General features: G+C 36.7%; 1 protein-coding gene across 1 annotated transcript in view; it reads left to right on the top strand.

The window, feature by feature from the left end:
- Nucleotides 1-11,491, top strand: part of RPRD1A (regulation of nuclear pre-mRNA domain containing 1A) — a gene marked incomplete at its 5' end in the record, with an annotated part of 39,468 nt that extends 27,977 nt beyond the window's left edge. Inside the window, one exon of the mRNA XM_010082400.1 lies at nt 11,342-11,491. Within this exon, the coding sequence (XP_010080702.1) occupies nt 11,342-11,491 (150 nt within the window). The remainder of the gene's footprint in view (nt 1-11,341) is intronic.
- Between the last annotated feature and the right edge of the window lie 2,960 nt (nt 11,492-14,451).

The following is a 14,451-nucleotide window of genomic DNA, read 5'->3' on the forward strand; positions in this document are numbered from 1 at the left end:
TATTGGTCTAATCAGTGTTAACTAAGATCGGACTCCAAAGGATCATGCAACTGCTTTCAAGCCAGGTAGTTGAGAATTATGATTTTGATGCATATACAAAATATAAAATTATTATTTGTTCTGGTTTGGGGGGGGGGAGGGGTTGTTTTGGGTTTTTTTAAAATCTTACTGTTCAAAATAGGGAAGCTTCCTGTCACTGTGCTGACTAGGAGCATCTCATTTATTCCATTCGTGTCCTCTGTGCTCTATGTACGGATGTACAACTTGGCAAATACCCTAGCCGCAAATCCTTGAAGCCATGATGCATAACAGCCACTGTAGTCAGTGGAAAATTAACGTTCTTTTCATGCAACATGATCAGAGAAATTGTACACACTAAACAGCAGCTGTAGGTTTTAACTTTATGCTTCTCTTAAACAGTAAGCAATAATTCTTAGGTTTCTGAGCCTAATTCTGTATGTGGGTTGTAGAATAATCTTCATCACTTGAACTTCAGTTTTGGAGTTAGCTCTAAGTAGTCATTGTCTTCTGGTGTTTGAATAGTTACCATCCAGTTAGGTAATAACTAAAAGAGAAAGAGAGTTTACAGAAGCTACTCTTAAAAATATCAGAAGTAATAAAGACTAAGATGCATAATCTCGGTGTTAGCTATCTTCAGTTATAAAATGCTGAACACAAACTCCAGATTTGCGTCTTTCAATGTAATTGGTAAAGGCTTAGCATTTAAATATGGATTTGATAATTTAAGAAATCTTTATTGTATTATGTGATTTAAGATGTAGAGCAAATTTGTTTTCTGCATGTGAGCCAGTGCCCAGGTTTCAGTAGGAGAAAGTTGCTGGAAAACACTAAATTTCATTAGAGCTCCACTAAAAGCAAAGCTATCAGTGAAAAAACATAAACACACAGATGAACTGTTGTGAGGGAGAGCAGGCACGTTCTCCATGCTGCAGTGGGAGAGAGGGATGCTGTACAATTCTGACAATTCTGTGAAGTCCAAACTTGCATTAAAGCAATTTCCGCAGGAGACATGTTCTACACAGCCCATGAAATATTTAATGGTAGAAAAGCTTTCTCTTATGCTCCTGCATACAGACTTACTTGTTAAAGCATGTTGCCCACTTTTTCATGGAACGAGTGTCTTAAAGTACATTTTCTTCCAATATTTGAGTGTCTAGCGTGCTTTTATGCTATTTCACACAGCTTTTGCCATCTTGCACAATGAACTTTCTCCTCCAAAGTTCAGTTGGTCTGGAAATGTAATGAAATATGCCCTACACTGTTGCAGATTTCAACCTACATATGAATGACTGTGGGGAGGGGTTTTTTTTGCTGGTTTTACTTGTCCCCATTGACTTGAGTCTTCTTGATAATGTAGCTGCAAGCAAGTCACTTTCCCTGAACAGTGCTAAAAGTGTGGTTTTATAGTTGATTCTCTTTAGCTGTGAAAGGGAGGATGGTTGTGCTCTTTCTCTGCCATGAGCAGTTACTTGCCCTCTCTCTGAGCGGAGGCTTCTCTTGCTATGTTGTTGTAATATCAAGGACATGCTAGAGCTGGCTGGGAGTCTCTGAAGGACTCATTTGGGCTGTTAAGGCCCTTCAGGTTGCAGTGCCTGGCTAGCTTGATTTTTTTTCACTTGCAGGTGGGTTTGCAGGGTGCCAATAGAGAAATTATCTTGTGCTTTACAAGGCGAGCCCTTTAAAAATACATATATGTATATTTGAATGCATGGTGACTTTTATGTTCAGTCTTTAAGCTGGTATCTTAAGTTTGGGTGCAAGTCTTTATATGTCATGGTTAAATCATAAATCATTTGCCATAAGCGTGCCTTGGATTTAGTGCTGTTCATTATCATGTTTCCCATCCTGCATGGGGGAAGTGTTACCCCTTTGTGTGACAGTTACACTGCAAAATGAAAGCACAGTGCCGTATCCAGGCCTAATACTTGAGCCCTCTACCTCATAGCTGCCTGAAAACATATACCCAGAGGGCATTTATGTTGTTCTTCATAAACACTCCACCCCACAACTGATCATGTCCAGCAGACCAGAAATCTTGAAACATGTCCTGGCAGGCTAGTTTTGCTGTGCCAGCCAGTTGGTGCAGACCTGCTGGTTTTGTTTCCCTTATCGGAAGTCACAGTTGTCAGATGCTAGGCATAGTTTAGTTTTTCTTTCAAACTTCATGTTTACAACAGATCTGGACGCATGAGCTTATTGACAGACCTCTCAGTGGTTTACTGAACATGTAGGGAAGAGATGGACAAGTCTTTTAAAAGTTTAAAATTGCCTTACAACCCACAAATTTTCAATTTCTATTCGGTTCAGTTTTCCACAGTGGCAAGCCTTTTTCTGCAGCAAGCATACAGTCTCAGTTACTACTTTAGGTCTTGTTTTCTCAGGGAATTTGAAGCAGCTCACCAGTAGAATGAGACAGATGTAATTTTGCAATTTGGACATCAGATCTGATAAAACCGACATACTTCCCTGCGTTCCTGAAGTCTTGTAAGGAAAAACATTTTAAAATATTTTGGATTCTTATTTTAGCCTGTACAAATGGAAGCAGAGCCTGAGTTTTTCTGTGGAACCTTTGATACAAATTTTAAACAGTATCAAGTTTGTGAGGGTGGATTTTATATGAATAAGAGAGAAATCTGGAGTGTCTTGTCATGCAAAAAAATCCCAGGATAATGTACCTGGTGGAACAGCACTTGCATTCTGACACGCAAGAAGCACATGGCAAAACAGGGAATTTAAGTGATTTACTGTTATAATTATTTGTATAATTCCTTTTTATTTTTTTTAACACTGTGGAAACACAACTAGTTTAGGAAATACAGTAAAGGAACTGATTCGTAAGAGTAACTGTGTTTAGGTATTTTATTACTGCTTACTGAACTGTCAGAAATCAGTCATTAGAATCTTTGTCAGGAATATCTGAAATGCTGTACATGGCAAACAATGATTCTTCCCTCTGTTGCCCTCCATTTGAGAACTACCCATTTATTAAAAATTGGATGAAAATTGAGAGAAAGAAAGTATATTTTACATTATTTGCATTTTTCCTCTATAACACATCTACTGAATTACTCATTATTTCATTTGTAATATCTTGGTAATAAATTTATTGAACAGCATTTAAGTTACTATATTCTCCGGATGACCTGATCTTCCAAGGTCACTTCACCCACAACTAAATAGAAATGCAGACCTATAAAATAGAAAACCTCACAGGTACTCTTAGAGCTTCCACATAAACCAGGATAATCGTTTTAAAGACCTTTTTAATGAAATACAGGTTGCTTGAATGGATGAAAGATGCTTTAAAAAGCTAAGACATTTTAGATAGAAATGATTGCTAACCTCTGATACATGCTTTCTTTTATGAGTAGATCACAGAGGATGTGCATTAGTGGGGTTATTGTAAGCTGTAGGCTCTGGGGAGGAAAATAGTTCATAATGGGAAAGAAAACTTCAGGAAAAACACTGTAAATGTCTTTCCTTTTTCTTTCTAATGTAGTTTACTTGTTCTGTGTTCTGCTTTCTCTCTAGACTTTTCTTCTCTGATTGCTCATAATTTCTGCCCTGACAACATCTTTTTACACCCATTTTATTTTATAATAAAACTAGCTATTTGAGGAATTCAGAATTGGGTATATAATGTCAAAAATGGGTGGGTGTGCCAAATTTGCTGCCTGAAATTGGTTGTTTGATAAGCAACTTTTACATTGTGATTTTTTTCTTGTAATTGCTCTTTTTCTCTCTATTGGTATCGCTTCCCTTATGCAAAACATTCTCATCATAATATTTTAATACTAAAGCTTGAGAGTAAGCACTGTTTTTTAAAGAATTATAGAACTTTTATCTGTGTGCATTGTTAGGAAATTAAAATTCTGCTCCTTGCTTCTTGCATGGTAGAGTTTTTATTGGAGGTATTCTCACGGACATAGGATGGGCAGTTTCAAGAAATCAGAATATCTACTGCTGCTGTGTAGTTCTCCCTTTCCAACTTTACGTTTCTCACACGTCCGTCCCCATCACTGAACACTGCGTTTGAAGTATCTACTTCACACTCACGAAGTTAAAATTACCATGCAGTATATAAACACTTGTCTTACACAGATAATTATTCTCATTAGTCATGTAAACTATAGTTTCAATTCTCAAGCGACACTGAGCACTTTCAACTACCATTAAAGCAAATCAGGCTTGTGGATGCTTATCTTTGAGCCGTAACTAAATCCTCTTCTTTAGAATCCGTGTCTCTGAAATGGATGTTTCAACCTACTTAATGAAATTGTGAGAATGAGTTGGCAAGTGTAATATGAAACTCTATAGCTGATAAAATTTATTATAGTGTACACAACATTGGATAACCCTCTGGCATTTCTTGGCTTATCTTTAAGAAATAGCTTCATGCTCTTCAGGTAAGACTGTTCTGGAACTGTAAGGTGGTTGTCCTTCACAGCTGTTTCTTCAGGTTGGATAGGAGTAATTTATGAGCTGGGAAAATAAAAGGCAAAAATAAATTATTTTTTTTCAAAAAAGTGGTTTGAAGAGCTTGTTCAAAATGTCTGAGACCAGTTTTGCACAGATAAACCTGCGATGATAGATTACTTGAATTTAAAAGGTCAACAGCCTGGGCTCACCTGTAGCAGAAGGTTGAGGTCTATCCGTGTTACTTTTATTTGGTTCACTTGAAATATAGCTAATACCCAATCACAGGTCGATAAAACACTTTTGATGCATATACTTCTCACTCATTTTCTTTCTTGCTCACAGGTTTAACACTGTGACTCTACACTGCAGTTGCAAAGGCTGTATACATTAGCCTGCTCTAAGCTCTCTGCTGCTTGGATTAGACTGCTACTAGTACTTAGCCTTGCTACAATAAAACTAGGTCTCATGCCTCTACTTTATGTAGGTCTGTCTGACAAACTAAAAGGATCTGAAACAGTTTTCTCTTGGCTAGCTATAGATAAATAGCCTGCCTGGTGACCTGCAGTGTTACTTTCATTCTCAGATTCATTTTTCATCTTCAAAGTAGTTACATGTAGTCTTGGCTTTACAGAATTTTCATACTTTCACATGTCCATTTGTTAAATAATGAACATGGAAGTCCATGTTCTTGTAGTTCAACACCCACAGCATTAGCTGTAGAAAGATGAGTTGCAGACGTGGAGTCTGAAGTTGGAACTGTTGTAATGACCTGCAGGCAAGGGTTGTATGAAATGAGGAATGTGTGTCTGATGTACACAGTTTTTACTGTTAGATACAGTAAATATTTGAGCCTGAAGACTTTACACAACTGTTCTTAAATGCATTGCTAGAGGTGTGTTTTCTCTAGTAGACCATCAAAATTTTTAATTTATAGATTCCTTTAAAATTGAACCCTGATATACTTTAATTTGTATTTCCTTCAGATCGTTTGTGAATAGGTGAAACTATACGAAGCTATCCCTAAGCCTACAGCCATTTCACTTTTTTATTTTATTATTTTCAAAACTGTTCTGCTTTATCCCTAGTGCTTCTGTATAGAGCATCAACTTGAATGTTTCTTTGAGCACAATTGCTCTGAATTGTTCTGAAGTGCCCGATTGCTTGTCATCAGAAGTTCTCCAGAACTTCATTCAGCCAAGATTTCAAACTTAAGAATTCAGTGTAATTTAAGCATCTCTTGGAAGTGCATAGCTTTGAGTTTATTATAATGGCTAAATTTTTAACCAGATAAAAATGCTGTGTCAGATAATAAAACACAAGGAGACCAAATTTAACCTCAAGCATCTTTCATTTGAGCTGCTGCTCATATCTGCCATGCTGAAATGCTTTAAATTAAATCATTGTCCCGTAGAGATTCTCTAATTAAATCAATGTCTTTAAATAGTAATTTATTTTATAAATTAGTATTCATCACTGTGGACCTTTTATGATTGAAGGGAGGTAAACATAAACTAAGTGAGCCTAGTAATACTCCTTGTAATTAAGCTTGTAAGTTTATGTTTTCTTTAACTTTGCAAACATTGACCAACTTTTTGACAGCACCATCTTCAAGAATAAAGCTAAGGACACGTTTGTAATAAAACAGTCTAAAAAAATGACCTTTTCTTTGAGATTCCATAATTCATGTTCTTTCTCAAAGTATTATGGAATGGGGAAATCCTTCTTTCTGTCGGGGGCATGCATTTTGATATAGTAATGAAAATCCACATGAATTTAATGAAAATACAGGCCTCTGGAAAAATCTTACTTTTAATGTGCTCATCAGAGATTTTCTTAAGATATTACTAACTTCCATGAAGAGCTTCTTTGCCAGAGAGCTTTTCAGGTTGGGCTAAAGAAGACTTCTCCTGCAATTGCAACTGTATGCAGCTGTTCTGTGGCTGACCATGGGCCAAGCATCTGACATGAGAGCAGAGAACTTCTTCCATGGGTGGGTTGTCCATGGCTCCCATGAGTCTAAGTAATGGGGAGGTGGAAGCTGATGAGTTTGAATGCAGAACTTGAATGAGTGCCCATGGAACTTGGCACCAGAGGCTGCAGAGGTTAAGGGATCCAGGACTAGGCATTATAGTAAAGAATGGAATAGGAGATCAGCTGGCTGAGAAGAAAGGGAGCGACTGGCCAGGAAAGCATGATATCGTGCAGGACTGAAATGGGAGGAACTGGAATTCCTTTGGACAAAGAGAATGGAAGCAAAAACTGGCGTGAGGTGATAGAATAATCTGATGGAGATGTTCTATAGGCAGAAAGCAGAGACGGGCTGATTATAGGACTGGAGAGAAATAGGTGGAACTGGAACCATATGCAGACAATACTGTAGACAAAGTGATTAAGTACAGACCAGGATTGGAGAAGGAGGAATTCAGATATGGAGCCAAAAAGAAGGGAAATGGGTACTGTTAGGCAAAAACCAGTTGTGAGTGTTTGTATTGGATGTGAATACAGGCATGACAGGAGTCTGAGAGTCATTGAACAGCCTTGCTGGACAAAGAGGTTTGCTGTATGAACTGTGTTCAAGGAACGGAGATGTAGACCAAGAGTTAAGATTGGGGTGAGTGAGGTTTGAGACCCGAGAGTAGACTGGAAGGAGCTGGACAAAGAAATTGCATTTTCAAGGAATGGGAAGAATAGTTTGTGACCACTGTGAAGGAATTCACATTTCTGATAATCCCCCTTCTGATGGGAAATGTCTGGTGAAATGCTTTGTTCCTATTTACTACTGCTGCACTCAGGCATTTGCGATGTGAAGACCTGCAGTGTATTCCTGTCTGTACCACAGCATACTAGTTGATGGTAGACAGCATCACTTAGTCAAGCTTTCCCCAGATGGTCACCAGTTTAGTTGGTGGGTTTCAGACTTCTGAGTTCACTGCTTCCTGTTGCTTTGTTTGCAAACAAGCTGAAGAGTCTTTGTTATTTTAATTTAATTTAGAGAATTTGCTTTGAAGTATGGAGTTCTTGGTAATTTTAAGTACTGAGAAAAATGAGATACTCAAAATTAGAGGATGCATTTGATTTTGATCTTTCACTGTCAGCTCAAAGAAGTTTTCTGAAGAATAAAGTGTGTTTTCTAATAGTAAAGTATGCTATTAGAAAACCTGTGAGAATATTAGTAAATCTATGTGCAGAGCGGGATTTGGATAGCACACAGTAAGTAATGCATGGGGCAACACATAGAACAACAGGGAATGAACAAAGCAGTTACTAGATACGTGTTCATTGCTTTCAGGGCAATTTATTTTGCACTAAAGGTAGGAAGGCCTAGTGGAAAACTGATAGATGTAAACGTACTGGAAAGTTGGCGTTTACTTCCAAAAATTTGTTTTTGAGTAACAAATGAAATGTGTAATGGAAGGTTAGCCAGTCCTTTCCTAAGCTTGTCGTAACTGTCCTTGATTTTTCAACCTTGTGTGTGTGTGTTGCATATGGATTGTTCAGACTCTGTTCAGTGTCTTAAATGACAGCTATTTTAGGGTTTTGTCCATCCTTAACAATAGTAAATGGGTTGAGCCTTTAATCATACTGGTGAAGAACATGACCCATGACAAATTTTTAAAGGCAGCACAAAATTTAATGCTGCTCATCTGTTTTCCAGAGTGATAGCGAGGCATATCTGACGCCTCCAACTCTAGCTGTCAGCCTTCCTTGCAGTAAAATACCCAGACTGGATGAGGCATTAGATTTTAACAAAGTGGAGTCTATAAACAAATACTGTGTTTCTGAACACATCTGGATATCAGGTTATCACATACTATTTGCATTTGTCTGAACCTTTGAGGATTTCCAGTGGTTTCTGTGCTGTTGGACACAGCACGTGAGAAACCTTTGCTCTGTGACACAGCTCTGGCATCTGCACCTGAAACCAGAAGGTTGGAATGGACCTAGAAAGTCAGAGATCTCAGTTTTAAATATGATGTACATACAGGCCATAGATGCTGATGTACACACATGTCCTCAACACCTTAAAAGCCTTTTAAGCCTTTTGGGTTTTGTTTTTCTGTATTGAGAGTATTGATTTCCACCTTTTATTTCTATAGCTAGCAAGGGTACAGATTAAATATTTGTGTTTTATGCAAACCTTTTATTCTTGCTTTGGAATCAGCTTCTTTTTCTTTCCCTTTGCTGTACATTTTCTGACACACAGTATTTTGATGCCTGACATAGCCTTAGGGATCAGGTGAGGGTTCGAAGTTATATTAATGTTGTAAAGAGAAAGCATATCCATGAAGTTCTGAGTTGTTTTAGCTGTAGCGCCTCTCTATGGTAGTTGCAGAAACTTTACATTAAGATCTATTTCAGCCTATTTCAGTTGGAAGGGAATGTGTGCTCTGCAGTGCACAGGCTGTTTGGTCTGCCCACATTTTTATTTATGGTGATTGTAGTGTCTAATCAAAAATTATTTGGCTTTTTTGCCTGGTACTTATTTGATAGATAATTACTATTAATCTAGGTGTGGAATCCATATGTTGTCAGCATTGCTTTCACAAAAGATCCATTGTTGAGTAATGGAAATTGTAGTAATCAGTGGGATTCTAATGAGAAAAATCAGTTATTATAATTATCTCATAAACTTACTTTTATGTCTGGAAGTACGAAAAATTATTGCTTGAAAGTAGTGTTATCTTAGACCAGTGAAGAAATTGAAGAGACTTTAAGTCCATACGTCAGGTTGCCCATATATTGCAAGAGTAAGGTTCTCCACAGATAGCAAACAATGCAAATTATGCTGTGTAGTAAAAGAAAAGATCATACCTCTGCCTGTCCTTGACTGTTTGAAATAAATAGCTTGAATCTTGCCTCATTTACAGGGAGGTAATTTGAACTATATCTTAATATCAGCATAATGAAATTTAAATACTCCATGAGGGTTTCTGCAGTTAGAAGTGTCAACAATATAAGTAAATTGTTCCTTGGTTGTACAGTATACAGCATTTCTAATGGAGCGACAATATCAGAAATAACACCTGGATATCCTCATTCCCACTCCTCTCCTTTAATTAAGTCGCACTCTCAACATATACACTGAGGAAAAAGGTTGTAAGTATATGTGCATGCTATTATGATAAAATAATAAAAGATGCACATATAACGAGTATTGTTGATAATGAGTGACTTGATACTTGAATTCCAATAGTCCATGACTACCGAGGTAATGCCAGGACTATATTAGCAGGCTAAAAAATATAAGCAAACCTTTTCAGAAGTGACTAATGATTTTAAATAGAATCAAACTGTGGAAAGCAGCCCTTTCGAAAGTACCTCCAAACTGCTAAGTCACTGTACTTGAAAATCAGCTCTCTTCTGAACCTGCTCACCAGTAATGAAAACTAGACTGTGATTTCCAGTGATTTCTAGAATGGTTTTGGGAGTGTCATGGAGAATTAGGTGGTCTGGGTAAGGTGAATAATATTTCTGTGTGTGGGGGAGAATTTTCATGGCCATCTAACTCGTAGTTGCAGATCTCACATATGCTTTGGAGTATCAAAATTGTATTAAAGTTGCATTATGTAGCTTATACCGCATCAGTAATACATTGAGCCGTAAAACCTTATATCATTTTTTAATTTACTCTTGTTTTATGGTAAAAACCTTAATCAAACCTTCTTATAGGTCTCTGTTTCTAAGAAGGCACAAGGAATGAGTTTTGACTTCCTGAGAGTGTGCATTATGCTAAAGGTGTTGGTGAGAGGAAGAAGACTCTGTTGTATGGGAGACCGAATTTATGAGAACATTTTCCTTAGTGAGAATAAGGAACCTACTGTCAGTAATATTGATCAAGCTGATATTCACTAGGCAACAAGTCCCATTTATATGGAAAATGCTGGATGTCAGAAATGTGATGTTACTATGGAAATGATTTATTATCAGCTAAAGGGAATTTTAATGGAGTCAAGCAATTGGCAATTAATTTAAGGCACATTTCAGGTTTTAGAATAAAGTCTTGAGAGAATATAGCTGCTAAGTGTGATCTGTGTGTATTTATCTAGCACCACGCTTCAAGCTCATGAAGAGATACTGATTTGCTGCTTCACATTCTTCATTGACAGAATAAACTTGAATCAGGATTCATCTGATTAAAATACCATTTACAAGAATTAACTGCTGAAATTGTTTTATAGTGGGGTTTTTTTACTGATTTTGGGGCTTTGGAGTGTTTTGATTCTGCTTACAGTTCTACTCATCCTCTTCTGTACAGTAGTATGTCTTTCACAAGGGAGGCCAGGTCTCCGAGCTTCAAGGTTGTTTGTTTTGCTAAACAATGAAACCTATCTTTTCCTCTGACATTAAAATCTATTCCCTGACATAATAGTCAGGAGTATATCTCTGCAGTCTGGACTAAAATAGTGTAAAGGGCAAGAAGTATTCTGTTACTGGCTTTTTACATGTTGGCAAAGGGCTAATACTCTTGCACAGAATCAGCTCTCTGAGGTCTCTGGATGCTGGTGTAACATCAGATATGAAACAGTAAAGTATTTGTGGCCTTCAGGCATTAAGGTTAGGATACACTATCAGGATACAGTACAATAATCCCATTCTACTAACTGCCTGGAGAAATGTGTGTAATTATGTTAACTGGGATTGTCTTCCTTGCTTAGCATTTGTGTACTTAAAATTCAAAGCAAAAAAAATCCCATGGCTATGCTTCTGAAGTCAGATGCTGAGAAAATGCTAGAGCTGATGCCTCTGCCTCCAGAATACCCAGTTCTCTGGGTTCTCACCGATTAAATATGTTTAGTCATCTAACTCACAGAAGGAATACTTTATTTAGAAAATGTTAAGTGCAGTAAATAGTTGGGATGGTATTAGCAAGAGTCTCATGTTGAATTCTTCTGCATTATAGGAGTACAAACGCAAGTTAGCCAGAGTGTCCCAAGTACGGAAAGAACTCAGGTCACGCATCCAGAACCTGCCTGATCTCTCTCGACTTCCCAATGTCACAGGCAGCCATGTACACCTACCATTTGCAGGAGACATCTACGGCGATGATTGATTACAAGAACATCCTTCCATAACCTCTACTTTTCTGTGAAATGAGGGGTAGGTCAGACTGATTGGTACTCTTGTAAGTATTATTTTTGTATATTGTTGGAGAGTGTCAGTAAAAATACTCTAATAATTTATAAAAAATGGTTTAAAAGTTGATTTGTTTACTATTTTATTGGCAAGTGAACATAAGGGTACATTTATAAAAATGGCATCTGTGTCTATTACATTGAAGAATGGATAATTATCTTATCTTTTGTAAAGATTTTAGTTGGGTGCCCTGTAAAAAACCATGCTAAGATTTTTCTTATGTACCTTATATTTAATGTAGATCGACATATATATCAGCACATACTTCTAAATTGAGACATTTCAGTTGCTAGTAAGGGAGTAAAATGTGGAAATCACAAGCTTATGTTTGCAAGAAGGCTGATGAAATTTAATGCAAAGTTAAAAGTGATCTTACTGTCCATTACATTTAAAATACCCACTCCCAAAACAGGTCAGGTGAGTGTGGGGTTTTTTGATGTAAATATTAATAACCAATTTTGTATTGGAAAACATAAATTATGTTACACTGAGCAGATCTTTAAATGACTCAAAATATTGCAATATTTTAGTATCATTTAAAAGTCCACATAAAAAACTACACAATCGACCAGTTTAATTATGTTTCAAAATTGTAACTTTCTTTTTACAGCTGCTTAGTTTCTAAATTGAGGGACCATTCATTTGTACTCTAATCCCTTTCTGGAACATCTGTCTCCATCTAAAAAGGTTAATCCCAGAAATGTGAAGCCATTTTACAGCTTTAATTAAATTTAAAGGTCATTCTCTAAACTGTTCCAATTGTTAAATGTCCATTATTAAAATTTGATAATGCTACGTACCATTCATACCAGCAGCAACACGATGATACAGCCATGCTGTACATCATCTTCCACTGAGAAACCCTGGAGGCCAGTGCTGGCTTCCAGCCCCCCACCTCCACCTGCTCCAGCAAACATTTCTAGATCTTGATCATCTTTTCTCAAAGAACAGGAGGAGACAGCTCAAGCCTGTGTATAAGTTAAACTGGCGAAAATTATTGCAGAGTGTTTTTAAAAAAGTCCTTTGCGTGGCAGAAGTGCGGTATTTGTCTACAGACAGCTGAACTTGTGGAGAATCTTTGTTACCATACTATGCACCAGCTTTTAAGTTCACTTAATTTAAAGATACAGACAGGCATCTAGCAGATTGCCAGAAGGTTTAGGCTTTTCAGTCAATTGGAATTAGGCATGTAATTGTTGAGGAGTGATTTAAAAAATGCCTACCTGTACCTTTGGCATTTAGATGACCTTAAAAGCCTGGGCTGCAAGTGTGTAAGTTGGATATATCATCAGGGTATTTAATGATTGCATTTTGTTCATGGGTTTGCATTTGTCAGGCATTGTTTTGCATCAGTTCAGTTCACAGATTACATGTTTAATACCCCTCACATGAAAGCAAATTTTTTTAGAAAAATATTTTCTACCTTTTCAAAAACTAAAATTCAAAATAGTCCTGGAGTGAAATTGTTGAAGATAGTGATCTGTCACTTGTTATTGACTTCTGCAGGGCTAATAGCTAGAATACTTGTTGGATGTGAATGGAGAATAATCTTTTGCTTTAAAATAGATGCACTTGGACATAAGCACCTCAGTCCAACTATCTTTTCTCAATGGAAGTTGCCATGATTAGACCACAGTTAGGTAAGGAAAAAACCCCAAAAGATAAAAATAGAAGCTGTTGACATAGCATTTCATAGCATGCAATGTAGAATACTAATTTCATCAAAAATTCTGACTGACAGATAGGAATGCTGAAAATAGTTCATCCAAGCTCACTTGTCCAAACCTTTGTTAAGTTTTGAGTGGCAATTTTCCACTCCATAGGAAAAAAGAGCTACCTATACTGAATCCAGAGGAGTGTTTCTTTAATTTAAAAAGTCTAATACGCAAAATTTAATAACACTTACAGGCATATTTTCAGCATAGATTCTTGATAAGAAAATGAATGTTCAGGTACGATTTTAATGTTTTAAGTACTTTTGTTCTAGTACATTAAACTCAGCTCACAAATTCCTATATATGTGCGTTACAGTTGCAGTTAAAGCTCAGACTTGCTCAAGAACAGCACCAAATTTGTGCTAAATATTAAAACAGCTTAATTTATTAAGAATTATAAAACCAATCATAAAATAAGAAAGATAAATAGTGAGTTCATGGTTGAATCCCATCCATGTAAAACTTAATTTGTACCCAGAGGTGATTATAAGTGCAGCAGCATGGCTTGTTTAGGGTTCACTGAAGGATCTAAGTCTTGGGTACTCAAAACCACAGGGGATTAAGCCTAAACAGACTTTTGCTCCCTTAATTAAAAATAATTATAATAATAAAGTTGAATGCTGAATTTTCTTAATCCCTTAAGAGTATTAAAAGAGATGACAGTTACTTCACTAGATTTGTTTTTCCTGTTCATAACTCTTAGTGATAATGTTGCTTATCTACAGATAATGTAGAACTGATAAAAGAATGAGGAAAAATCTCTACTTCTTCTTAATGTATATAGGTTTTAAGTTTGAGAGAGTGCTATTTTCTGGATATATTTTTCTTTATTTTACTGTGAAATTGTTTACTTCAAGGAATATTTCATAGGTGGGTTTCTGGAAATGATGGCTCAACACTTGTTTGGAAAAGAGGACTTGCAGAAGGTAAAGGTCACTCTTACAGGAAGTGTCATATTTGTGGCTGAATGGTGTGTTGTTTTTTATTTATATGGGAAAGGTATCAGGTATCAACTAGTTTGAAGATTTATATTGTAACTGTAATAGCATAGCAGGAGATAACTTGGTACGATAGAAATGCAGCCCTGCAGTATCAAAAAATACCTCCAAATGCTCAGGTTACAAAGCTTAACGTGTATACTTCTAACATCTCAGGAAGAAAA

Source organism: Pterocles gutturalis, unplaced genomic scaffold (assembly GCF_000699245.1).
Source record: "Pterocles gutturalis isolate BGI_N339 unplaced genomic scaffold, ASM69924v1 scaffold29669, whole genome shotgun sequence".
In the NCBI taxonomy this organism is placed as follows: Eukaryota; Metazoa; Chordata; class Aves; order Pterocliformes; family Pteroclidae; genus Pterocles; species Pterocles gutturalis.